Raw genomic sequence first — 24,159 nt, forward strand, 5'->3', positions numbered from 1 at the left:
ATAACTGACCTAGTGGACCCAAAAAGGGGAACCAGGGAAAGCTGAGAATCATTCCCATTTATACTGAAGAATACTCATAAGGCACAGGGACTGGCAGCACCAGGTACTTCTAGAACTGGGTAAAGTCAAAAGAGATGACTAACATAAGGAAGACTAAGTGAAAGGGTTTTGAGAAGTAATCAGATATTTAAAGTTCCTGTGCCCCACACTCTGGTCCACACCTTTGGGAGATTGCTTCTCCCCTAACCAAGAAGGTCTAGAGTTTTGTTCTCCAGAGAGGGTAAAAGAAAGCATCTCTGGACTATGAAACACCAGGCACAGTTGAGGGTATGGTACTATGTGGAAAACAAGAAGATTAAATGACCATATGCATGCTGAACGCCATATGCAGAAACCTCCAGCCCTCTTCTCCACTTGGCTACCAAGATACCAGTAACCACACCCTTACCCTCCAGGAAGGACATTGAAAGATGATTCTCTGGGGAATCTGGTCAATCCAAGTAGAAAGACCTACAAATAATGATGTCACAGATTCCCCAATTAATGGCCCACTCAGATACCCTACAGGAGAGGTCAAAGTTAACAAGTTCAATGCAAGCAATCATACTGTCAAATTAGCTTGTTAGTCCCTGTGGTAGGCAAAATTATGGCCTCCACAAAGACATCCTATCCTAATCCTCAAACCTGTGAATATGATGAGATATCACTCACATTATTGTGCTATACACTGTTGACCTTAAGATAGGGAGATTATCTAGGTGAGCCTTTTACTAGCTGTTGATACTAGAAGGATTCGACATGCCATTGCTGACTTTGAAGATGGAGTAGGGGCACATGAAAGGACTGAAGAGCAGCCCCTAGTTGCTGAAAGTGACCCCTGGCTAACAGCCAGCAGGGAAACGGGGACCTTAGTCTTAGAACTGCATGGAAGTGAATTCCATGCCAACAACCTAGATGAAACTGAAAGTAGATTCTCCTCCAGAGCCTTCCAATAAGAGCCCAGGCCACCGACACCTTGATTCCAGCCTGTGAGACCCTCAGCAGAGAATCCAGCAAAGCTCACCAGGACTTCTGACCTACAGAACTGAGAGAATAAATGGGTGCTATTTTAAGCCACTAATTTGTGGTAATTTGTTACACAGGAATAGAAAACTAATACAATCTTAATCATGAGCATCTGGCCAAGAAATACCAGAAATATGAGAAAAGGCACTAACAAGAAGACGGAGCACAAAACCAATAAAGGAACAACAGAAAAGAGAGTAGGCAAAAAGAAAAAATGTCAAAAACAGTCTTTACTAACATTACAGGGAGGTGTGATAATATTACATCCACAAAACAAAGAAGATGTTTACTCTAAACAGAAACAGATCAAAAAATGAAAAGGAACTCTTGAAATTAAAAACATGATAACAGAAATAAAAAACTCAATGGAGGTCAGCCCTGGTGGTCTAGTGGTTAAGTTCGGCAAGCTCCACTTTGGTGGCCCGAGTTCAGCTCCCGGGCACGGACCTACACCACTCGTCTGTTAGTGGCCATGCTATGGTGGTGGCTCACATACAAAAAGAGGAAGATTGGCAGCAGATGTTAGCTCAGGGCAAATCTTCCTCAGCAACAAATAAAAATAAAAATAAAAAAACCTCAGTGGAAGGGTTAGAAGATAAAATCGATAGTATCCACCAGAAAGGAGAATATAAAGACATAAAGATGGAAAACGGAAAAGATAAGAACATTGGAGAAACAGTCCAAGAGGTCCAACATCCAAATAACAGCAGTTCCAGAAAGAGAAAACAAAGAGGAAGAAATCATCAATAAAACCCTTCAAGAAATTTCCCAGAAACTAAAGGACACAAGTTGACAGATTGGAAGGGTCCACTGAGTATCCAACACAGTACATGAAAATAGACCCAAATCATGACACATCACTGTAAAATTTTAAAATACAGAGAAGAAAGAGAAGCTATTACAAGCTTCCAAAGAGGAAAAAAATGGATCACATGCAAAAGATCCAGAAAATAGAACAACTTACCACTTTTCAATATCAATACTGAAAGCTAGAAAAGCATGGAGAAATGAGTCTAAATTTTTTTTAAAAAGCCAACCTAAAATGACTTAGTCAGCCAAATAATCAATTAAATATGAAAGCAGAATAAAAATATTTTCATACATGCAAGTCTCAAAGAATATACCTCCCTTATACCCTTTCTTAAGAAGCTAGCAGAGGAAGTGTGCCACTAAAAAGGGTAAGCCAAGAAAGAGAAAGACATGGGATTTAGGAAACATGAAATCCAATACAGGAGAGAGGCAGAGAAGTCTAGGAAGACAGTAAAGGGAAATACCAGGATGAGAGTTGTGCACCAAATGTCTAAGACAGTCATTCAGATTAGAATAATGTGACTGGAAAGACAAACATGTTAAAAGCTATCATCACCCAGATCCCCACTGTCACTGCCTTATCTTTCTTTTTAAACTAAGGAAGAATGGCCAGGTGGGCCTGGCTCAGAGTAACTGTACTTGGCTAATCTTAACCACGTGCTGCCGAAGCTCCTACATGCCCTCCCCTGAAGCAGGGCAGCAGCCTGGATCAGGTGTGGACACGCATTCCAGCCCACAGAAGTTATCTGCTGCCATTTACTCTTGTGGGGGTGGCGGGGGGGGGGGGGGGGGGGGGGCTGGTCATGGGGAGATTAGAAGTAGAGAAGTCAGAGGGGACCACTTCCCATCAATCCATATCTTTACCAGACAACTCATTTCTGGTCCACATAGCAGCCCTGGTGCCCTGACTGTGGTGAGCTGTGTATTTCCCTGGACTCACAGATGACCTCACCCACTGAGTTGCCCAGAAGCAACTCTAGTAAACTCCTAGGGAAGCTGAAGTCAGACTACGACTGAGAGACTCTGCTCAGCTTATCCTCTCCTGGGCATCTTCACCTAAAAGTAACTTCAGTCACCAGCTAGGTGTGTGCTCGCCACTCAGGTTTTCAAAGCAAAACAGTATATTACTTAGGTAAACTATAATGAAAAGCAAAGGAATGAGTAACACAAAAGTCAGAGTAGATATTCCTGTGGTGACAACGGAGGGGAATGCAACTGCGAGGGGCACACAGGTGGCTTCTAAGGTACAGTAGTGTTTTATTTCCTAACAAAGGTAGCGTTTTTATCATTCTTTATATCTATACATACAAAGTTGATTTACTATGCTGTAAAGATACATATTAAAATAAAATAAAAATTTAAATAAAGAAAAGGAGAAAATAAGAGGAAAGAAAGCAATGAGAAGAAGAAAGGAATTAACCCTCATACTATAAGGGGTGGGGGGAAGAGCAGCAGATTCACTTACCATTTCATATGCTACTTCCTCAGGTGTATCAGTTTCTAAATTGAAACTGAATTCAATAGCTTCATTGTCTTTATGTTTTCCTTTCAGTTTTTTAGGGTCTTCAACCCACAGTCTTAAAGCCAGGGAGGAATTTGAACAATCGTCTTCCTCTGCTAACTCCACCCTCAGTCCTGTATCCTCAGCAAAAAATGCGTGGTTTAGTAGGTCCCTGATAGATAACCTAATAAACAAAATACATACCTCATTACCAAATTCTTCCAATCATAAGCAAGCTACAGAACCTTAATTAGTAAAAATTAATTGTATCAAAGTAACAATCTTATTTTAAATTTTCTATTAATTAAATCATTAATCTGCTTTGTTATAAAAACCAAATCTTATGTCCAACTTATAGATGTCAAGAAATCCCAACTAGCATGCTTTTGTGGTGACCTTAATTAAATATTATTACTAGTAACATACCTAGATGCTGAAGTTTAACATACCTAAAAGCATGCCTAGAAAGAACTGGAGAAGTGCTGCAGTATATCTTAGGCGGACTGAGTAGCTTTCCTAAGCCACTGGTTTCAGTTACTAAGACTCAAACAACAGATTCTTGGAAAAGGAAACTAAAAATTCTTTTAGATATATAAACTCTGAAGTAAATTAGAAATTCAAACTCTTTTAGAAATGTTATAAATAGAAGTCATTGGCTCCATTAATAATAATTTACTTCACTTTTTAGAGAATGCCACAGATGAAGCTAATTTATAATTCATTCAGCAAAGTCCTGTGATTTTCTTTTAAAGTATTTTAAGTCTAGTGTTTTAGACCAAAGTATACATACAATGGATACAACTCTAGCCTAATAATAGGGATTAACCATCTCTGAAGAGAAAAAAAGGACAGGGGTTCAAAAGATTCTTTTACAAGCTGGGGAAGTTAATTTACTTTTCTTTGACCAACTTCTAAAACCGGTGTGTAATATCTAATCTATCTGTATTACAGACCAGGGAGAGCTAAAACTGATGCATTCCATAATGTCTATGTAGAAAGCCCCTCCTGCACTATCTAAAACAGACAAAGAATATTGACAGCATGGTATCCTGTAAGTCAAGGATTTTCAACCATCTATATTTTTAGTGATCAAGAGACAAACACTTAACTAAGGCAGTGTTATAAAAAGAGTAAGTTTGCTTAGGCTAATTAGTTTTAAGGTTAAGGTGAGATGTGTTTAAAAAGGCACAGCCCAGTTAAGCCCTCCACCTCACAATGAAAATTTTGCCTAGGTATTTTTGCTAAGGAATAATTATAGCAATAGCAGCAGAAGACACCATTCATTAAATACTTATTACTCTGCTAGGTATTTTATATGGATTCATTATCTTTTAATCATCAAAATAATACCTCTTTAGAGGCACAGCTAAGTAACTTGATTAAGATCACAATGGCTAAGTGTGAGTTCAGATTTGAATCTTAGTCTGACATTGAAGTCTGTGCTCTTTCCAATACACTAATATGCTATGAATACTTTTGAATATTCCAGTGTTATTTGTCAATAGATCATAATTAAAATACTGTACAAACAACAATCAGAATAGAAACTAAAGTGGCTACTTCAACACCGTACTTTTAGCCTCACTTAAAAAAAGCATGCCTAAACTCCTACCACTCAAAACAACAACCAAAAAAAAGCCTAATTTTAAAAAAAGAAAAGAACTCAAATAGATATTTCTCCAAAGAAGATAAACAAATGGCCAATAAGCACATGAAAAGATACTCAACATTATTGGCTATTAGGGAAATGCAAATCAAAACCACAAGACACCACTTCACATACATTAGGATGGCTATTGCTAAAAACAGGAAAATAACAAGTGTTGGTGAGGATGTTGAGAAATTGGAACCTTCATACATTGCTGGATGGAATGTAAAATGGTGTAGCCACTGTGGGAAAAGTCTGGTGGTGCTTCAAAAAATTAGACATGGTATTACCATATGATCCAGTAATTCCACTCCTAGGTATATAGCGAAAAGAACCAAAAGTAGGGATTCAAGCAGATATTTGTATACCAATGTGCATGCAGCATTATTCACACTAGCCAAAAGGTAGAAATAACCTAAGTGTCCATCAACAGATGAATGGATAAATAAAATGTAGTATGTGTATATGTATACACATACATACATACATACAATGGAATATTATTCAGCCTTAAAAAGGAAGGAAATTCTGATACATGCTACAATGTGGATCAACCTTGAAAACACTGTGCTAAGTGAAATAAGCCAGACACAAAAGAACAAATATTGTATGATTCCATTTATACGAGGTACCTAGAATAGGCAAATTCATAGGGACAGAAGGTAGAATAGAGGTTACGAGGGGTTGAGGGAAGAAGGAGTGGGAAGTTATTGTTTAATGACTACAGAGTTTCTGTTTGGGATGATGAAAAAGTTCTGGAAACAGATAGTGGTGATGGTTGTACAACAATGTGAATGTATTCAGCCCCACTGAATTGTACACTTAAAATGATTAAAATGGTAACTCTTAGGTTATGTATATTTTACCATAATTTAAAAAAATATATTCCTAGATATAGCCTGTTGGTACAAACACTAAGAATGTTCTGTAATAAAGCTGTAATTAAAGAGGCTTTACCTTAGTGGCTTTATATATTCTCAGATATGCAACACTAAACTTAGAAAACTAATAAAAATGAAATCAATGAAATGCTGGTGGAAATAATTTCTATAAAGGACATATCACTTATATTAAGCATAATCAATAAGGAGGTAAAAATCAAAAGACTAACCTACCAATTTAAGTCAGCAACTGCCCAAAGCTCAAACTAAAGGGAAATAAGCTAAAACTAAAGGGAGTTGTCCATAAGAAAAATATGAACTGTGATACAAATAAATCTAGAACGCTATTTCTTGAACAAAAATAGCCCCATCAGCTTTACCATTATCATGACACAAGGACATATGGTCAAATAAAAAACATTTGGTGAGTTGATGGTTAAGTTTTTTTTTAGCTATCATAAAAAACCATTTAAGTATACTTACCTGAAGGTGACACTGCAGAAGCTCTCTACTATCAACTGTTAGAAGCAAATTAACCAGGGGTGGGGAAGGTTCCACTGACTGTTAAACTGATGGCTGAAGGTTATGAAAGCTTGTCACAACAGACACAGACAAGCACAACCCAAATGTCAGTTAAAGGAAAATTCAACATGTGATATCAAAGTCTAAAATGGCAAACAAGATGCACTGATACACTTCACTCTAGACAATATGGTTTGGCTTCCACTCAAAAGTCATACCCAGTATGATTCAAAGGTCAGAAAATGACCTGGTGCAAGATAGGAGAAAAATGCATCCATCAGTTATGTCATTTCATTACATTTACACACACCTTTCAGATTTGTTTTGACGAATACATCCTTCAATGATTTCTTTCACTTCAGGATCGGTGACTTTATTGAAACTGGCTGGTTTTATGCCCTGGGAGAAGAAAAATGGTTTCTAGTCACAAATTAAGCAACTGAAAGCCCAAGTCAATATGACACATTAAAATAATGATTTTTACCACTAACCCACATTCAAGTTTTACACGAGATAAACATATACATATAGTATAACGACTCTTTTGACAAGGATTTTATCATAGCTCTACAAGTAACAGTGAAAAATTGTAAACAATCTAAATCTCCAACAACAGAAGCAAAGTTACATAAATTATTTGATATATATGTGCTAATATTATGCATAAACTAAAAATGTTCTCAAAGAAATTAATAACATGGAGAATTCTTATACTGTAACATTAAGTAGGGAAAAAAACAGGAACCCAAAACATACATAGAGTATAACCCCAATTAGCAAAATATAATATGCAAGCATTTGTTGGAATCAGAAAAAAAAATGTTATTAAAAAGTACTTTTGAAAATTCCAAATAAGCACTTCTCTATCACAAACATTCCAAATCAATATTATTTCAAAGTCTTCTAGAATGGCTAGAAGCAATGAACAATCAATATAGATGTATGTATGAAAAAAATATATGTATACACACATATATATATATACACTTTTGAGAAATCAGGTTTTTTTTCTTAAGCAATACTAAAATATTCAGAGAACCTCAAGCTAATTGTCAAGTTCTAGGAATTCAGTAACAAATTTATGAGGTTCAGACAAAACGTCCCTATAATAACTGTGTTAGCTGCCTGAATCTGCTTATTTTACATTCTATTACCCTTAATTTACAAGTTTTGGAATTAAAACAATAATCCAAGTAAGAGTATTGCAGTTATTTAACAGAAAATTCCAAACTAAGCTAAAAGCAGAAAAGGTATAATAGAACAATTGTCATGGAATGAGGCAATCCAAGACTAGTTCTGTGTCCGTCACACTACCTCACAGGATGCAGAATCAGCCCAGTATCATATACTAGATAAAACTGGTGAGATTAGGAGTTAACTTGGATCCCAAATTCAAGAAACTTTAACATAGATGGAAATCTGAATTGTGATATGGCATTTTTGTGACTTTAATATAAAATAATAGTCACCATTCAAAAAATGGAGTTATGTTATTCTACTTATAGAAGAAGCCCTCCTAGACCTTTCCACTGATCTCTTACCCATTCTCAAGCCTTGGGTAAGTATTGCCGTTCTCTGCTCCTAGGTGAAAATAATTGAGGAGGTGCAACTTACAAAACCAAGTATAAACTCTTCTATTTATGGGCATCCAACATGAACCCAAACTAAAAAGACATTCTAGCCTTATCTCTTTCCTCAGCTCTTTGTTATACAAATTTTCACACATACTCAAAAGTAAAATAGCATAAGAAACCCTACATAACCATCACCAACTTCAACAACAAGCAACATTTTGTCAATCTCATTTCAGGTATCTACCCCCACACCGTTTTTATCCTGGAATATTTTAAAGCAAATCCTACACATCATGTCATTTCACCCATAAATTCTCCAGTTTATATCTCTAACAAATATCATGTCATCATCCCACCTAAAATAATTAATTCCTTAACATCATCTAAAATCCAGTCCACACTCAAATTTTCCAAGTTGTCTAAATGATATCTTCTTTAGTTGCTTTGTTCAAATTAGGATGCAAATAACATCCAGACATTACTTGTACGGTGCATTAGAGCTGGCTCATATCGGTTCATAAGAGCCAACTATTACATTTTCAGGAATTTTGCAAGCTGATTGTTAAACTTAGCCATTAAAAAAAATAAATTATATAAACTTGTAATTAAATAAATTATATTAAAAGCCAAGGTAATAAATACTGAAAACACCACTCCCTAATTATTTCACCATTATATATGCTCTTAAGGTTGTTTACATCTACTGTATCTGTATGGTGGAAATACTATATAATGAGTGCCACTGTGCATCCCTTCCCAACTCTGCATTCAGTGAGGTCACACTGGTGACCTGAAATCAGCCACAGTGGGAGTATTTACACCAAGGAAATCAGCAAATGCTAGAAATCAACACATTTTCCGAGAATCAGTTGTTAAACATTTACCAGCTCACCACTACTTTTAGGTCTCTTGTATTCTATAACAAGTCCCTCCACCTTTTTTCTTTCATGAAATTGATTTGTTGGAGAAACTAAGTCATTTGTCCTACAGAATGTCCCACGTTCTGAATATTGGCCTTATTTCTTATTGTCTCCCTACACAAACACCTAGAGCCAGATAGACTTGGGGTCAAAATCCACCATTATTAGTAGTTGTGTGAAGTTGAACAAGTCTCAACCTCTGATTCTAAGTCTCATCATGTGTAAACTGGAGATAGCACCAACTTGGACGGATATAAAGATGAAAACACGTGGCATACAGCATTCATTTTAAAATGGTATCTATTAGTATTAGTTACCTGAAACACTCTAACAATCTCTTTCATGGCCTATCTTGAGCTACCCAACTGGATATGAAGCAGACCTCTCTTGAACAATCCTAATACTTCGCTTCCACCTCCCTTTTGTCACTTACTATACTCCCATCCTCTTATTTTTATAGTTAATTGTGAACTTATATTATTGCCATACTAAAAATGTAAACTCTTTATCAGTAGCAAATACTTCTTACTCATCTTTTCACTCCTTGCAATTTCTAACACAAAAAACTACTCATAGCAGAGAATCAAATACTGTATCTGTTGAAGTATATTTTGAATGTCCTTTCATAATAAGGCTTTTAGAATTAGCAGAAACCTTCAAAACCATTTAGCCAATCTTTATTATTCAGCTTTGGAAAAAAAATCCACCTAATATCTAAAAATTCTTTACAAACAAATGGATATAGATCATATCTGGACATTTTCCCAAAGAGACTAATACAGAGCATTTTATATGACCCCCAATAGAGTATAGGTATATAGCATAAATATAAAGCTTGTTTCATTACAGATATGTTAAATTTAGCACTGTTATACAGAACTAAACCAAAATTAGGTTTGACTAAGTTGACTTTACTAACTTCAACATGAAATGTGGCAATTTATGAAGTAAAAAGAATAAAGTTATACTTACACTAGTTACTTTACGGTATATTTGAGCTGCGTTCTGACACTCAGAATAAGGGTACTCCGAAGTAGCCATTTCCAACATACACATTCCAAAAGCATAGACATCCACAGATTCATCATAGTGTTCTTCATACATCTCTGGGGCCATAAACTCAGGAGTCCCTACAAAATAACACCATAACCACATTTTTATTAAAAAGAAAATTTTATCCACCAAGATCACATTCTCTTTGACATAAGGATTACCTGAGTTAATTTCTGCTTCCTAAAAGCAAATTTATAAATATAAAATTAGTTGAATACTTGTATCTATATAAAGCACATAAAAGAATTTCCTTAACTTTCTGTACTGTTAAAGTACAATTTGTAATGCTCAAGATTAGGTAATGAATATTAAAATCTATTTTTATTTCTATCCTTCTTTTTAGTTATTCAAATTTTTCTGAATTAGTAAACCCTTTTTCTTAAATCCTGAGAACCTTTCCATAATCTTAAATATATCCCACAAAAGAAATGCACTAGGATGCCTCCAAAATAAGTCAATATACAATAGATATTTCAAAGAAAATTCACATTCTAGGTCAGGAGCCAGCAAACTTCTCTGTAAAGGGCCAGATAGTAAATATTTCAGGCTTTGCAGTCCATATGGTCTCAGTCACAACTACTCGATTCTACCCTTACAATGCAAAAGTAGCCATAGACAATACATGAACAAACAGATGTGGCTGTGTTCCAATAAAACTTTATTTACAAAAATAGGCAGCAGGACCAGATTTGGCCCATGGGCCATAGTTTGCTGATCCCTGTTCTAGACATACAATTAACAAGTCTCTCTTTACCCAACCAACAAACTATAAAATGTTAATCACCAATGACACTCTTAGCAAATGATGTGCGCATTAAGGTGGCTAGTCCTAGATCACCAATCTTCACAGATCCAGTGGGTCCCGTGATGAAAATATTGTCACACTTCAGATCCCGGTGAATAATAGGAGGAGTCCTAGTGTGCAAGAACTGCAATCCCTTTAAAATTTGCCTGCACCAGCTCCTTAAGACCTTTGGTTTCATGACTTTAAATCGTTTTAAGTACCTACGCAAAGAAACAAAAGACCACATGTAAACAAACACACCTAGCTTAATGTATGAGCACTATCAGGGTAAATCACGGAAGCTAGCTGATATTGTATGTACTACAATTGCCATCATTAAGGTGTTTTCTATTATCTGTTACGGCAAATTTTAAATCTAAGGCCTCATTCTTAGAGAAGACATCCTACCAAGTTTAGCATTTTTAATCAAAACAAGAATCATTCCACTCAGAGTGGCCTTTTGTGGAATGGCAGCACAATTTTAGAAAGTCCTTCTCCACTTCCTAATAACTACTTATATAGAGTCACCAGAGGTTTTAACTATATAAAATTTTAGTGCAAAAATGCTAGGAAACAGAAAAAGTATACCCCACATTTAATAGCTACAAATAAGTGATTATACCACCAAATGAAAAACTGTAGTCAGAAACAAAACAATAGACTAGAATTACATAGTATAGCTCATTAGATCTGTAAACCTGGCCACATCCCCAGCCTTTCATTATCTTTTACAAAATGACACTATATTATCTCTATAATGATTTCTAATTCTAAAATTCTATGATACTCCATAAATATTAATTTCTCAACATCGTATTTTTTAACGAACTTCATTAACATCCTAATTTTTTAACCTGCCGTAAGACATAGTCACTAGATTCAGATTCCATAAATCCTTTAATCAAGTAGTGTTATTGTACAAACAACTTTTATGACTCCTGAAAATTATTTCCAAATAAAACTCCATTGGCACTATCAGGATCAACTTACGTCTTTAAGGTTCCTGATGTCATAAGTTCAGTCACTAATACAATACATTTCTTTCCTTTTAATATAGACTCCCAGGAATCATAAAATCGAACTATATTGGGATGTTGGAGACCCTTTAACATCTCTGCTTCTTCCTTGAACCTTTGCTGCTCAGCTTTGGTTAATTTCCGGTCCTGAAATGGAGGAACAAGTTCCAAATTAAAGTCTAAAAATTCTCATGCACATTTCTAACACCACGCAAATGAGTGCTTTATTTTATTGTATTTAGTATGTATGTACACATGCATTTTCACCTGTGAATTCTTTTCTCAGGACCTATATAATCACTGATATCCTTTGTCAGTTGGTTACTTTGACTTCTCCCATACGGCAATGCAGCAGCTGTTACATTTTAAACTTTGTTATAAACCTATCTGCATAATAAATCAAATACCTTGAAAAGCAGTATCTTGGATTGAACTAAATTTTTATGTGATAATTATTTTGCAATATATATATATATATATACCAAATCATTATGTTGTACACCTTAAACTTACACCTTGTTATATGTTAACTATATCTCAAAAAACTAGAAAAATAAAGAATAAAATTTCCTTAGCTGGCAAAGAAAAACAATTCTCAAAATGAGAAAAAGTAATAAAACAGATAATAGGAGGGTTTTCCTAAGAAATCCCTGAATTTCCACATCTAAAGGACCTATAATGTCAGGGCAGGAGTAACCAAAATGTTAGACACTTAGACATTTATTCTGGTTAAATATCTAAATTGCCACACATATTTCCAGACAGAAACATAAAGTTACCAACCAGTAAAAGACCTTCAAACAGGCTTTGGACCTCTAATCTACTACATCAAACGCTGGAAGTCAAAGGAGCAATGTTTACAGAATTCTGAAGGAGGATTAAGAACCCTAAAAGTCTGAACCCAGACAAGCTATCAATCAAGTTTATAAGGGAAAGATACACACATTTCCACGAAAACAAGAACACAGAAAGTATACCACCCTTTCTGAAACTATTACTAAAAGAATTGCAATGAAAATGTGGCCAAATAAACGTGGTAGAAAAGGAGAGTGTGGCATACAAGATATAGTAAGAAATTTCCAATAATGCCTACTTAGTGTTAAACCTAAGTAATCGTGGCTAATGTAGTTAGTGAAATTGAATGAATCTTCTGAACAGTAATCAGAAGATACATAATGCAAAAAGAACAGTCTGGAATGAAAATTCCAGAATATTTCTTTAAAATCTAATAGAGAAAGAAGAATAAAAACAATTTTTGTCTTGTGCAAGGGGGAGCAGGAGAAAAGGGAGTGATAGAACTATTTTATGTTTTGATGTTGATAGAGAAACAATCAAGTATGCTAGTTAAAAATTTAGGTATGATTTCCATTTCATGATGGCTGACAACATATTAAATTAATCCCCCTCCATTCCTCAATCCCACCAAAATGACAAAAGAAATATACAAATAATCGATAGTAGTGATAGAAATATGAGAAGGTTCAAACAAAAGATTTTCTAAAGTTAAAAAACATATATCTTATAGAAATATATTTTTATGCAACTCAAGAGAGTAGAAGAAATGGTAATTTAATAGAAGCAAAAGACTTCCATTAAGGAGTTTTTTTGTTAAGACTTCATAATAACCCTAATAAAGCAGCACACTAGAACTCTGGTAATTTTATTTTTGGTTACTTTCTTCACATTATTCCTTGATATGTATAAGGAAATATGTAAAAGGATATTAAATGTAGCACAGTTTCTAATTGTGAATAATCAGAAACAACCAAAATGTCAATAACAAAGTTTATTATATGCCAGGCAACAACCAAAATGTCAATAACAAAGTTTATTATATGCCAGGCAACAACCAAAATGTCAATAACAAAGGTTATTATATGCCAGGCACTGTTTTAAAATTTTTATATATATTAACACATTTAGTCCCCACAACAACCCTTTAAGATAGGCATTACTACTGTTATCCCTATTTTGCAAATAAAGAAACTGACGTTAGGATGGTTAAGTAAACTGCCCAGAATCAAATGGGTGACAGTATGCTAAACTTGGTTATAAACAAATAACAGTTAAAAGAATGAGATAGATTTATGTGTACTAATCTGGATAGAACTCTAAGACACACTGTTGAGTAAAATATTAAAAAATTTACAACATGATACTTTGCACATAAAAAGGAACCATGCTTAACAATGCTACATTTTCTAGTACATATTTAAATACATAGGGAAAGGACTCAACGGGTACACAAATGAGTTACTGCAGTTTCATCTGGAGAATTAAGGGGAGATGACCGGCATGGAAGAGTCTTTTCTTCAGATAATGATCATTTGGTATACTCCATAGTCATTCAGCAATGTCTTTTACTTTATTGAATATCTATTATATGAATATCTAAATTTTAGTCTACTAAGACTTTATCTTTTATATTTAAATTTTTAATCCATCTGGAATTCATTTCTGTACATGCACTATTTTCATCTAGATGGTTAATCAATTGTGCTAGCACCACTTAAACTATTCTTTTCTCACTGACTTGAAGAACGTGTTTGTTTTATATTAAGTTTCCAGCTATACTGAGTTCTGCTTCCTTCCACCAATCTCTCTATTCCTATGGCAGTGGCTTCCAGTATGTTTAATAATTGATAAGGCAAGTCACTTCCTATTCTTCATTATTTTCTTGGCTATTCTCATCTATTTATATTACATACAAACATTAAGATCATTTTTCCAATTAAAATAAAAGAGAATCTCTTTTAATCTTAACTGGAATTATATATATATATATATATATATATATTTATATATAAATTTAGAGAAAACTGGCATCTAAAAGCCATCTAAGAACATGGTTTAGGGGCTGGCCCCGTGGCCGAGTGGTTAAGTTCGCGCGCTCCGCTGCAGGCGGCCAGTGTTTCGTTGGTTCGAATCCTGGGCGCGGACATGGCACTGCTCATCAAACCACGCTGAGGCAGCATCCCACATGCCACAACTAGAAGGACCCACAACGAAGAATATACAACTATGTACCGGGGGGCTTTGGGGAGAAAAAAGGAAAAAATAAAATCTTAAAAAAAAAAAAAAAAAAGAACATGGTTTATATCTTTCCATTTGTCCAGAGTTTCAGTAAGATTTTTTCTGTGTGGGGGGCGGGTATGAAGAGAAAGAGCTGATATTCTCTCAGCTTCTTTGTTCCTGAAACACATATTTATTTCAAAATTTACATTTAGTAAGAATGACTTTTTGGTGTACAGTTCCAGGAGTTTCAACAAATGTATAAGGTCATGCAACTACTGCCACAATTAAAATATAAAAGAGTTCTATCGCTCCCCCCCAAAAAACTCCCTTGCACCATCCCTTTATAATCAAACCCTCTCCTCACCCTTAAAGTTGGAAGCCACTGATCTACTTATTATTCCTATAATTTTACCTTTCCAAGAAAGTCCTATAAATGGGAAGAAAGTATATACAGCCTTTTGAGTCTGGCATCTTTCACTTAACATAACGTCTTTTACATTGATCTATATTGCTGCAAGTATCAAGAGTTTGTTGCTTTTAATTGTTGAATAGTATTCCATCTATGGATATACCACAGTCTGCTTATCCATTCTCTGGATGAAGGACAGTTGGGTGGGTTCCAGTTTTGGGTGATTACAAATAAAGCTACTATAAATATTCATGTACAGGTATTTGCGTGAACATAGGTTTCCTTTCTTTCTTTCTTTTTTTTTTTTTAAAGATTGGCATCTGAGCTAACAACCGTTGCCAATCTTTTTTTTTCCCCTGCTTTTTTCTCCCCATATCCCCCCAGTATATAGTTGTATATTTTAGTTGTGGGTCCTTCTAGTTGTGGCATGTGGGACACCGCCCCAGCATGGCCTGACGAGTGGTGCCATGTCCGCGCCCAGGATCCGAACCAGCAAAACCCTGTGCCACCAAAGCACAGCACACGAACTTAACCACTGGGCCACGGGCCAGCCCTCTTCTTTTTTTTGCTGAGAAAGACTCACCCTGAGCTAACATCCAATACAAATCTTCCTCTTTTTTTCTTTTATGTATGCCGCCATCATGGCATGGCCGCTAACAGATGAGCGGTGTAGGTCTGCACCCAGAAACCAAACCTGGGCCACTGAAGCAGAGCACACCAAACTTAACCACTAGGCAACCAGGGCTGGCCCAGAACATAGGTTTTCTTGAATAAATATTTCAAGTAGGATTGATGGGTCATATGGTCATCTACATTCACATGTGAGATTAAATTATAGTTTTCTTTTTTTGCACGATATAAGGATTTGGTATTAAGATTACACTGGTTTCATGAAATTAATTGGGGCTAAGTAGTGTTAACATTGGAATCACTTTCTAGAAATCAAGCTCTGAATAGATTTGCTTATGATGTGTTTTTTCTTTTTAAATTAAAAAAATTCAGGCATAAAGAATAAGGTACTCACTTTACAAGAAACTGACAAAGTGCCCAAATGGTTTTACCATTTTGTATTCTCACCAACAATATATGAGTTTCTCTTCGTGCATCATCCTCACCAGCAGTTGGTACTATCACAGATTTCTTTGGTTGGTTTTTAGCCATTCAAATAGGCGTATTGGGGGTATCAGATTATGACTTTAATTTCCATTTCCCTAATTATTAATGATGTTGAACATCTTTTCACGTGCTTACTTTCCACACATCTGTCTTCTTTGGTGAAATGTCTGTTCAAATCTTTAGTCCATTTTTTATTTGGGTTTTATCTTGTTGAGTTTTGAGAGAGCTTTACAAATTTTAGATACAAGTCATTTGTGACATAAGTGATTGGAAAATATTCTCTGCCACTCTGTGGACTATCTTTTCATTCTCTTAACAGTGTCTTTCATGGAGCAAAATATTTTAATTTTTATGATGTCTAATTTATTGATTTTTTTAATGGATCACACTTTTGTTGTTATAGCCAAGAACTCTTTGCATAACCAAAAATCAAAAAGATTTTCTCATCTGTTTTCTTCTAGAAGTTTTACAGTTTTGTGTTTTACTTTTAGGTCTATAATCTATTTCGAGTTAAATTTTGTATGAGAGTTAAGTCAAAGTTCTTTTTTTTTTGAATACACATATCTGATTGTTCCAGTACCTTTTGTTGAAAAGACCATCCGTTCTAAACTGAATTGCCATTGCACTTTTTTTCTTTTTTAAATCACTTGACCATTTCTATTTGTGTCTATTTCTGAACTCCATTCTGCTCCACTGATCTGTGCATCTATCTTGTTGCCGATACCATGCATATCTTAATTACTGTACCTTTAGAAAAGTCTGGAAAACACTTAACATGAATTCTTCACCGTTGTACTTGTTTATCAAAATTGTTGTAACTATTCTAGTTCCTTGCCTTTCCATATTAATTTTAGAATCAGCTTGTCAACACCTAAAAGAATTCCTGCTGGGATTTTGATGAAATTGTCTTGAATTTCTAGGTCATATCGAGAGAAATGACATCCTAACAATATTGAGTATTCCAACCAATCCATTTATTTAGGTCTTCTTTGACTTCTTTTATCAGTATTTTTTTAGTTTTCAGCATACAGATTCTGCACATACTCTGTTATATTTATATTTAAGTATTTCATTTTTTTGGTGCTATTGTAAATGATACTTTTAAAAAACTGCAATTGCCAATTATTCATTGCTAGTATATAGACATATAATTGGTTTTTGTATATTAAATTTGCATCATGCAATCTTGTTAAAATCGCTTATTAGTTCCAAGATCTTTTTTTAGATTCCTTGGGATTTTCTACATAATCATGTGATCTGTGAGTAAAGACAATTTCATTTCTTCCTCTCCAATCTGCATTTCTTTTATTTCTTTTTCATATCTTATTTCACTGGCTAGGACTTCTGGTATGAGAGCATCATACTGGAAGTTGTGAGAGCAGACACCCTTACCTTGTTAGAGAAAAAACTGTCAATCGCTCACCACTAAGTATGATGTCGGCTATACGGTTCTTTTTATTAAAAAGACGCCCTTTATCAGGTTAAGGAGATTGCCTTCTATTGCAAGTTTGCTGAGTTTTTTATCATGAATGGATATTCAATTTCCTTAACTGCTTTTTCGGCATCTATTGAAATCATCATGTTTCTTCTTCTATAGTCTGTTAATATGTCAAACTACATTGATTTTCAAATGTTGAACAATCCTTGCATTCCTGGGAAAACTCCACACAACCATCATATGTTATCCTTTTTATATATTGCTGGATTCAATGTGCTAATGTCATGGTTGAACATTTTTTCATCTATGTTCATGAAGGATATAGGTCTGTAGTTTTCTTTTCTTGTAATGTCTTTATTTGGTTTTGGTTTTGGTTTTGGGTGGGTGGGCTTTGGTTTGACTCTTGCTCTGCTGTCTTGAGGCAATCATTCCCTGAAAAAGTTAGTATACAAAAGAAGGCTTGGACCTCCACTTTGTCATCCTATACCTTCTAACTTCCTCTCTAGGGGTCTTCTAAAGAGCACATATTATAATGAGATTGAGATTTTCCAGTTATTACGTTCTTTCATCAGCAGGAAGAGATAAAGTTATCTCTTTCACAATGTTTGTAGTTTATTTTCTTATCTTATTGATTTTACTAAAACATCCACAACAATATTGAAAAACATAATTCTGATAACAGTCATCACTGACTTTTATGGTATTTTAATAAAAATAGTTTTATTATCTCAAAACTTAGAACGTTTACTGAGTTTTGTTTTTGTTTTCACAAACAGCTTAACATGTTGTAGTAATTTCCTTATATTCCTACTTTACTTTTATTTTTTAATTAGGAGTGGCTGCTGAATTTTATCAAATGTTTTCTCAACACCTACTGATATCATATGGTTTGTTGACAGGTTCCTGACAAAGAACTAGTCTTAAATCTTAAAACAGGGGCCAGCCTGATGGCACAATGGTTAAGTTCATGCACTCTGCTTTGGCAGCCCAGGGTTTGTGGGTTGAGATCCCAGTGAGGACCTACAAACTGCTCATCAAGCCATGCTGTGGCAGGCGTCCCATATAGAAAACAGAGGAAGATTGGCACAGCTGTTAGCTCAGCAACAATCTTCCTCATCAGAAAAGAAAAATCTTAAAACAAAGCTTACCTACTTGTGGCATATTATTTTTTTTGATCCACTGATGAATTCTACTTGCTAATGTTTTACTGAGGATTTTAACATCTACATTCACATGTGAAATTAAATCATAGTTTTCTTTTTTGCATGATATAAGGATTTGGTATTAAGATTAGACCGTTTCGTGAAATTAATTGGGGTTAAGTAGTGTTAACATTGGAATCACTTGTCATTTAAAGGTTACCTGGAAATCAAGCTCTGAATCCACTTGCTCATGATGTGTTTTTTTCTCTTTTTAAATTATTTAAAAAATCAAGCATAAAGAATAAGTTACTAACAACCAGCTTTGTTGAATTTTAACATTTTGCAAAATCTGCTTCCATTTCAACGAGACACTACAACTATAGTTGAAGACCCCTAGATACCCATCCTTGATTCTGTTCCCTTCCTTCTCTTTCCAGAAATAACCACTGTCTGAATTAGGTTTTTAATCCATGCAAGTTTTTTAAATATTTTAAAGTACATGATTGTATCCATAAACAATATAATTTTACAACTGTTAAAACTAAATAAAGGTGGTATATCACACAGTATTTGTCCTTTTTCAACTTGTTTTGCTCAATACTATATTTTTTATAATGATCTATTTTGATATGTATAGTTCTAGTTTATTTGTTTTAACTATTGTGCAGGATGTCATTATATAATTCCACCACAATTTATCCATTCACCCATTGATGTACATTTGGGCTGATCCAACTTTTCTCTATTATAAACAATGCTGCATTGCATATTCCTAGATGCCTCCATGTCCCAGTATTAAGAAAAAAATAAGAACTTAAATCACCTTCCTATATCTTCTCTAATAACTGGCTTATTCAACTTTTCTACTTCTCCTTGGGTACATTTTGAATTTACACATTGTTTGGGAGTAATCTATTACTTAAGATTTAAAATGTATGATCAATGTTAAAGGTAGATCTAGATGGTAGGTTAATATGTCTTGTTTTGTGTGTGTCCATCCATTACCCTCTAATCAACGAAACAGGTAATTTTAGTACTTTTGTCCTTTAACCTTCATATTATCTTCATAGGTGGTCGATCTGCTATCTTTACTATATTTTTGCTTTTACCAATTATTTTATTGTCTGGTTTTTGTTTGTTTGTTTGTTTCTGATAATTTTCTTATCCCTATTTGTGGTCTTCTCTTTCCCACTTAAATAAGTCCCTTCAGCATTTCTTGTAGAACTGTTTTCTTGGTGATAAACTCCTTTAATTTTTGCTTGTCTGGGAAGCCCTTCATCTCTCCTTCTAATCTGAATGACACCCTTGCTGGATAGAGTATTCTTGGCTGTAGGTTTTCTCCTTTTAGCCCTTTAAACACGTTGTGCCATTCTCTTCTCACCTGTAGGGTCTCAGCTGAGAAGGCCACTGATAGCCTGATGGGCTTCCCTTTATGTGTCTCTTTTGGCCTTTCTCTTGCTGCTTTTAGGATTCTCTCTTTGTCTTTAATTTTGGCCATTTTAATTATAATATGTCTTGGTGTGGGCCTCTTTGGGCGTATCTTGTTTGGAGCTCTCTGTGCTTCCTGAACTTGGATGTCTGTTTCCTTCCTCAGACTAGGAAAATTTTCATCTGTTATTTCTTCAAATAAATTTTCTGCCCCTTTGACTCTGTCTTCTCCTTCTGGGACACCTATAATCCGAATGTTAGCATGCTTGATATTGTCCCAGAGTTCCCTTAGACTGTTCTCATTCTGTCTAATTCTTTTGTCTCTTTTCTGTTCTGCTTGGTTGATTTCATCTAGTCTTTCGTCTAGCTCGCTGATCCGTTCTTCTGCATCCTCTACTCCACTATTGAGTCCCTCTGGTGAATTTCTCATTTCCAGTATTGTATTCTTCATTTCTGATTGTTTTTTTTCTCTATATCTTCCAGTTCTTTGCTGGTGTGCTCACTGTGTTCATCCAGTCTTCTCCCCATATCTGTGAGCATCCTCATGAGATTCTGTTTGAACTCTTTGTCGCGTAGGTTGCTTGTTTCTGTTTTATTTAGACCTTTTTCTGGGGTTTTGTCCTGTTCCTTTGCTTGGAAAGTATTCCTTTGTCTCCTCATTATGCCTCTTTCTTTGTGCTTACTTCTATGTATTAGGTGAGTGGGCTATGTCTCCTGATCTTGGAGAAGTGGCCTTATGTATGAGATGCCTTATGAGGCCCAGCAGTGTGCTTCCCACTCGTCACCAGTTCAGAAGATCCAGGAGTGACCCCTTTGTGAGCTACTTGTGTCTTTCTGCTGCGGCAGGGTTGCTCTTACTGCAGGTACCCAGGGAGTCTAGTCTTTCCTTCCCTGGCCAGCTGTTTGTAAATCCGGTTTGGGGAGCCTCAGTAACGTTGGCTACAAAATCTATCAGCACAGTCCTGTTGCAGTTTTCCTCTTACTTGGGTTGGTACCCAGTGTAGCTGGTTGCTAGGTTCAGGGGCTTACAGTTGCTATAGGCCTCAGGCCTACAAGGCTGTTGTCAGTTCTCTTAGGAGTGCAGTTGAGTGGGGCTGGCCCTAGGCATGGGAGCACCTACATGTTTCAGGTTTAGCAAGGTGGGGCTGATCCTCTGTGTGGCTGATTGTGAAGCACAGGTCTTCTGCCGCTGATAAGCCCCATCCCGTACATGTTCACAGACACTGTCAGCACAGTCCTGGTCCATGCACACTTCCCAACCCCCAGGAGCAGACCCCAACGCCGCACTGCAGAGGCCCCCACCTCTCCACCAACACCCCCCACAGTTCACCTGGTCCTCACACAGGCCTTGCCCCACAGAGGAGAACACACTCAGCTGCCTGTAGAGGATCAAGGCACCCAGTCTAGTCAGGCCTATAAGTAGCCTGAGGACCCGCTTTTGGGTGGGGCTGGCCCTGGGGTGGGCTGCCTGCCCTGGCTGAACTTAATTAAATCTGCACTCTAGTGGGTGTGGCAGACTCCTGCACTAACAGGTCAGGGGAAGAACTTCAGTGGTGTCTGCCAGCATCTGTGTCAGCATGCCTGTACTAGGTCACAACAATGACCACTACCAATGTCTCAGTCTACAGAGAGGTCTCACCTCTTACCAAGATGCACCCAAAGCCTACCAGGTGAGTCTCTTTCCACCAAAGGACTATGCAGCCTTCTTTCTTGTGATTTTAGGTTGCTCTTTGAGATGGGTGAATTTGTGTATGGGCCCTTTAAGAGCTGGGTTTTTCCGGCTTTTGTCCCATAGCTTTTTTGGGGGTATGCCCCGTTACAGTTAGTAGCCAGCAAAGCCAGATAGTAGGACACTCGTCTCAGTTGTGCTGAGTCTGAAGGATGCTTATAGTGGTAATGTGCCCCTGCTAAGGTTCCCACTTCTCCAGGGAAGGCTGTGTATCTTAGGGTGGCTGTTGTTCAGCTGGCTATGAAGCTCTACCACTCGCAAAGGTGGCTTTTTTTCTCTCCAGAAGGAATTTCTGCCTCTTCCACCTCAGTCAGGACTGTCCCTTGTTGTGGGGATCCATTTTATCCAGTTTTCAGTTTTCTCTGCAGGGTAATTTTTCCAAAAATAGTTGTAACCTGGTTGTGTTCATGGGGGGAGGTGAATTCAGTCTGCCTATACCACCATCTTGACGAGATCGCCTACTTTGCTTTCTTTTGGTGTTATTTCCCTAATGTCTTAAGATCAGTACTAAATTCCTTCTAGTTATCATTCACATTAATAATGAAGACATTTTAGGCAATAAATTTTCTTCTGGGTATAGCTTTTGCAATAACCCATAAGTTTTGTTGTAATGTCTTCTTTTTTTCCATTACTTTCTAGGTAGTTTATAATTTCAGTTTTGATTTTATTTATCAAAATTTATATAGGGGTGTCATTTCTAATCTCTAGTTAAGAATCTTTTGGTTATATGTGTCATTATTTATTTCCAATTTTACTGAACAATGCAGAATATAAAATCTCTTTTCTTTAACTTAAGATTCTCTTTGGACCACATATTCAACCAACATTTTTTAGCAGCTTATAGACTATAAAAATGTATATTCCCTATTTGAAGGATATAAAGTTCTACATATCCATCAAATGGAGTTCGTGGATTATATTATCCAATTCCTCTATACTTATTTACCTTTTGTGTTAGATCTGTCCTATTCTGAAAGAAATGCACCTGAAATTTCCTACCATAGCTATATGTTTATCCATTTTCCTTGAATCTATTACAGGTTCTGAGTTTCAACTATTAGCCAAAATATTTTTGGTGCCTATAGGTCTTTGATGTATCTTCTTAAACTGTGAAGTAAATAACTTCACAATATCCTAGTTAATGCTTTAACTTTACTTTCTTCCTTCTACGATAGATATTAATATTGCCACTCCTGTTTTCTCTTTGCTTGTTTATACCTTTAGCTTGACCTTTCCTTATCAATGTTTTAAGTATGTTTTTAGTAAACAACACATATGGGTTTTGTCCTGACAGTCTGAGTTTTTTAACAAGCAAATGCAATATGTCCACATTTGATATAGCAAATGATATGGTTAATTTTACTCCTTCCATTTTATTTTAGGTTCTTTACATATTTTACTTTGTTATTTCCTTTATTCTGTTAACTTACAAGTATATTTTTTCCTTTTTTACTAGTGGTTACCTTCCTTAACATTCAAAATCAAACACTAATAAAGCAAAGTTGCAGAATACAAAAACAACACTCAAAAATAACTTGTTTCTACATACTAAAAGAAATAATCAAAAAAGTTAAGAAAATAATTCTATTTATGATAGCAACAAAAAATAAAATACATAGGAAGAAAATTAAGGAGATCAAAGACTTACAACACTGAAAACTAGAAAAGATTGCAGAAATTAAACAAGACATAAATAAATGGAAACACATTCCATGTCTATGGATTGGAACATATAATAGTATTAAGATGTCAATGCCAAAAGAGATCTGCAGGTTCAGTGCAATCACTATCACAATCCCAACAACATTTTTTGTAAAAATAAAAAAAAAAACCCATCCCAAAATTCATATGGAATCTCAAGGGACCTCAAATACCCAAAACAATCTTGAAAAAGAACAAAGTTGGAGTTCTTGATTTCAAAACTTACTATAAAGCTACACTAATCAAAACAGTGTGATATTGGCATAAAGACAGACATAAATATCAATGTACTAGACTATAGAGCCAGAAATAAATCCTTGCACATTTGGCCAAATAAATGATTTTAGAAAAAGATGCCAGGATCATTCAATGGAGAAAGGATAGTCTCTTCAACAAATGGTTGTGGA

General features: G+C 35.6%; 1 protein-coding gene across 1 annotated transcript in view; it reads right to left on the reverse strand.

The window, feature by feature from the left end:
- WNK3 (WNK lysine deficient protein kinase 3) overlaps positions 1 to 24,159 on the reverse strand; it is a 160,231-nt gene that overhangs the window by 94,874 nt on the left and 41,198 nt on the right. Inside the window, exons 3-7 of the mRNA XM_046673065.1 lie at positions 11,749 to 11,921; positions 10,759 to 10,979; positions 9,894 to 10,051; positions 6,738 to 6,826; positions 3,341 to 3,560 (exon numbers count right to left, since the gene is read on the reverse strand). Coding sequence (XP_046529021.1) covers positions 3,341 to 3,560; positions 6,738 to 6,826; positions 9,894 to 10,051; positions 10,759 to 10,979; positions 11,749 to 11,921 — 861 coding nt within the window. The remainder of the gene's footprint in view (positions 1 to 3,340; positions 3,561 to 6,737; positions 6,827 to 9,893; positions 10,052 to 10,758; positions 10,980 to 11,748; positions 11,922 to 24,159) is intronic.

This window comes from Equus quagga, chromosome 10 (assembly GCF_021613505.1).
Source record: "Equus quagga isolate Etosha38 chromosome 10, UCLA_HA_Equagga_1.0, whole genome shotgun sequence".
NCBI classification, from domain to species: domain Eukaryota; kingdom Metazoa; phylum Chordata; class Mammalia; order Perissodactyla; family Equidae; genus Equus; species Equus quagga.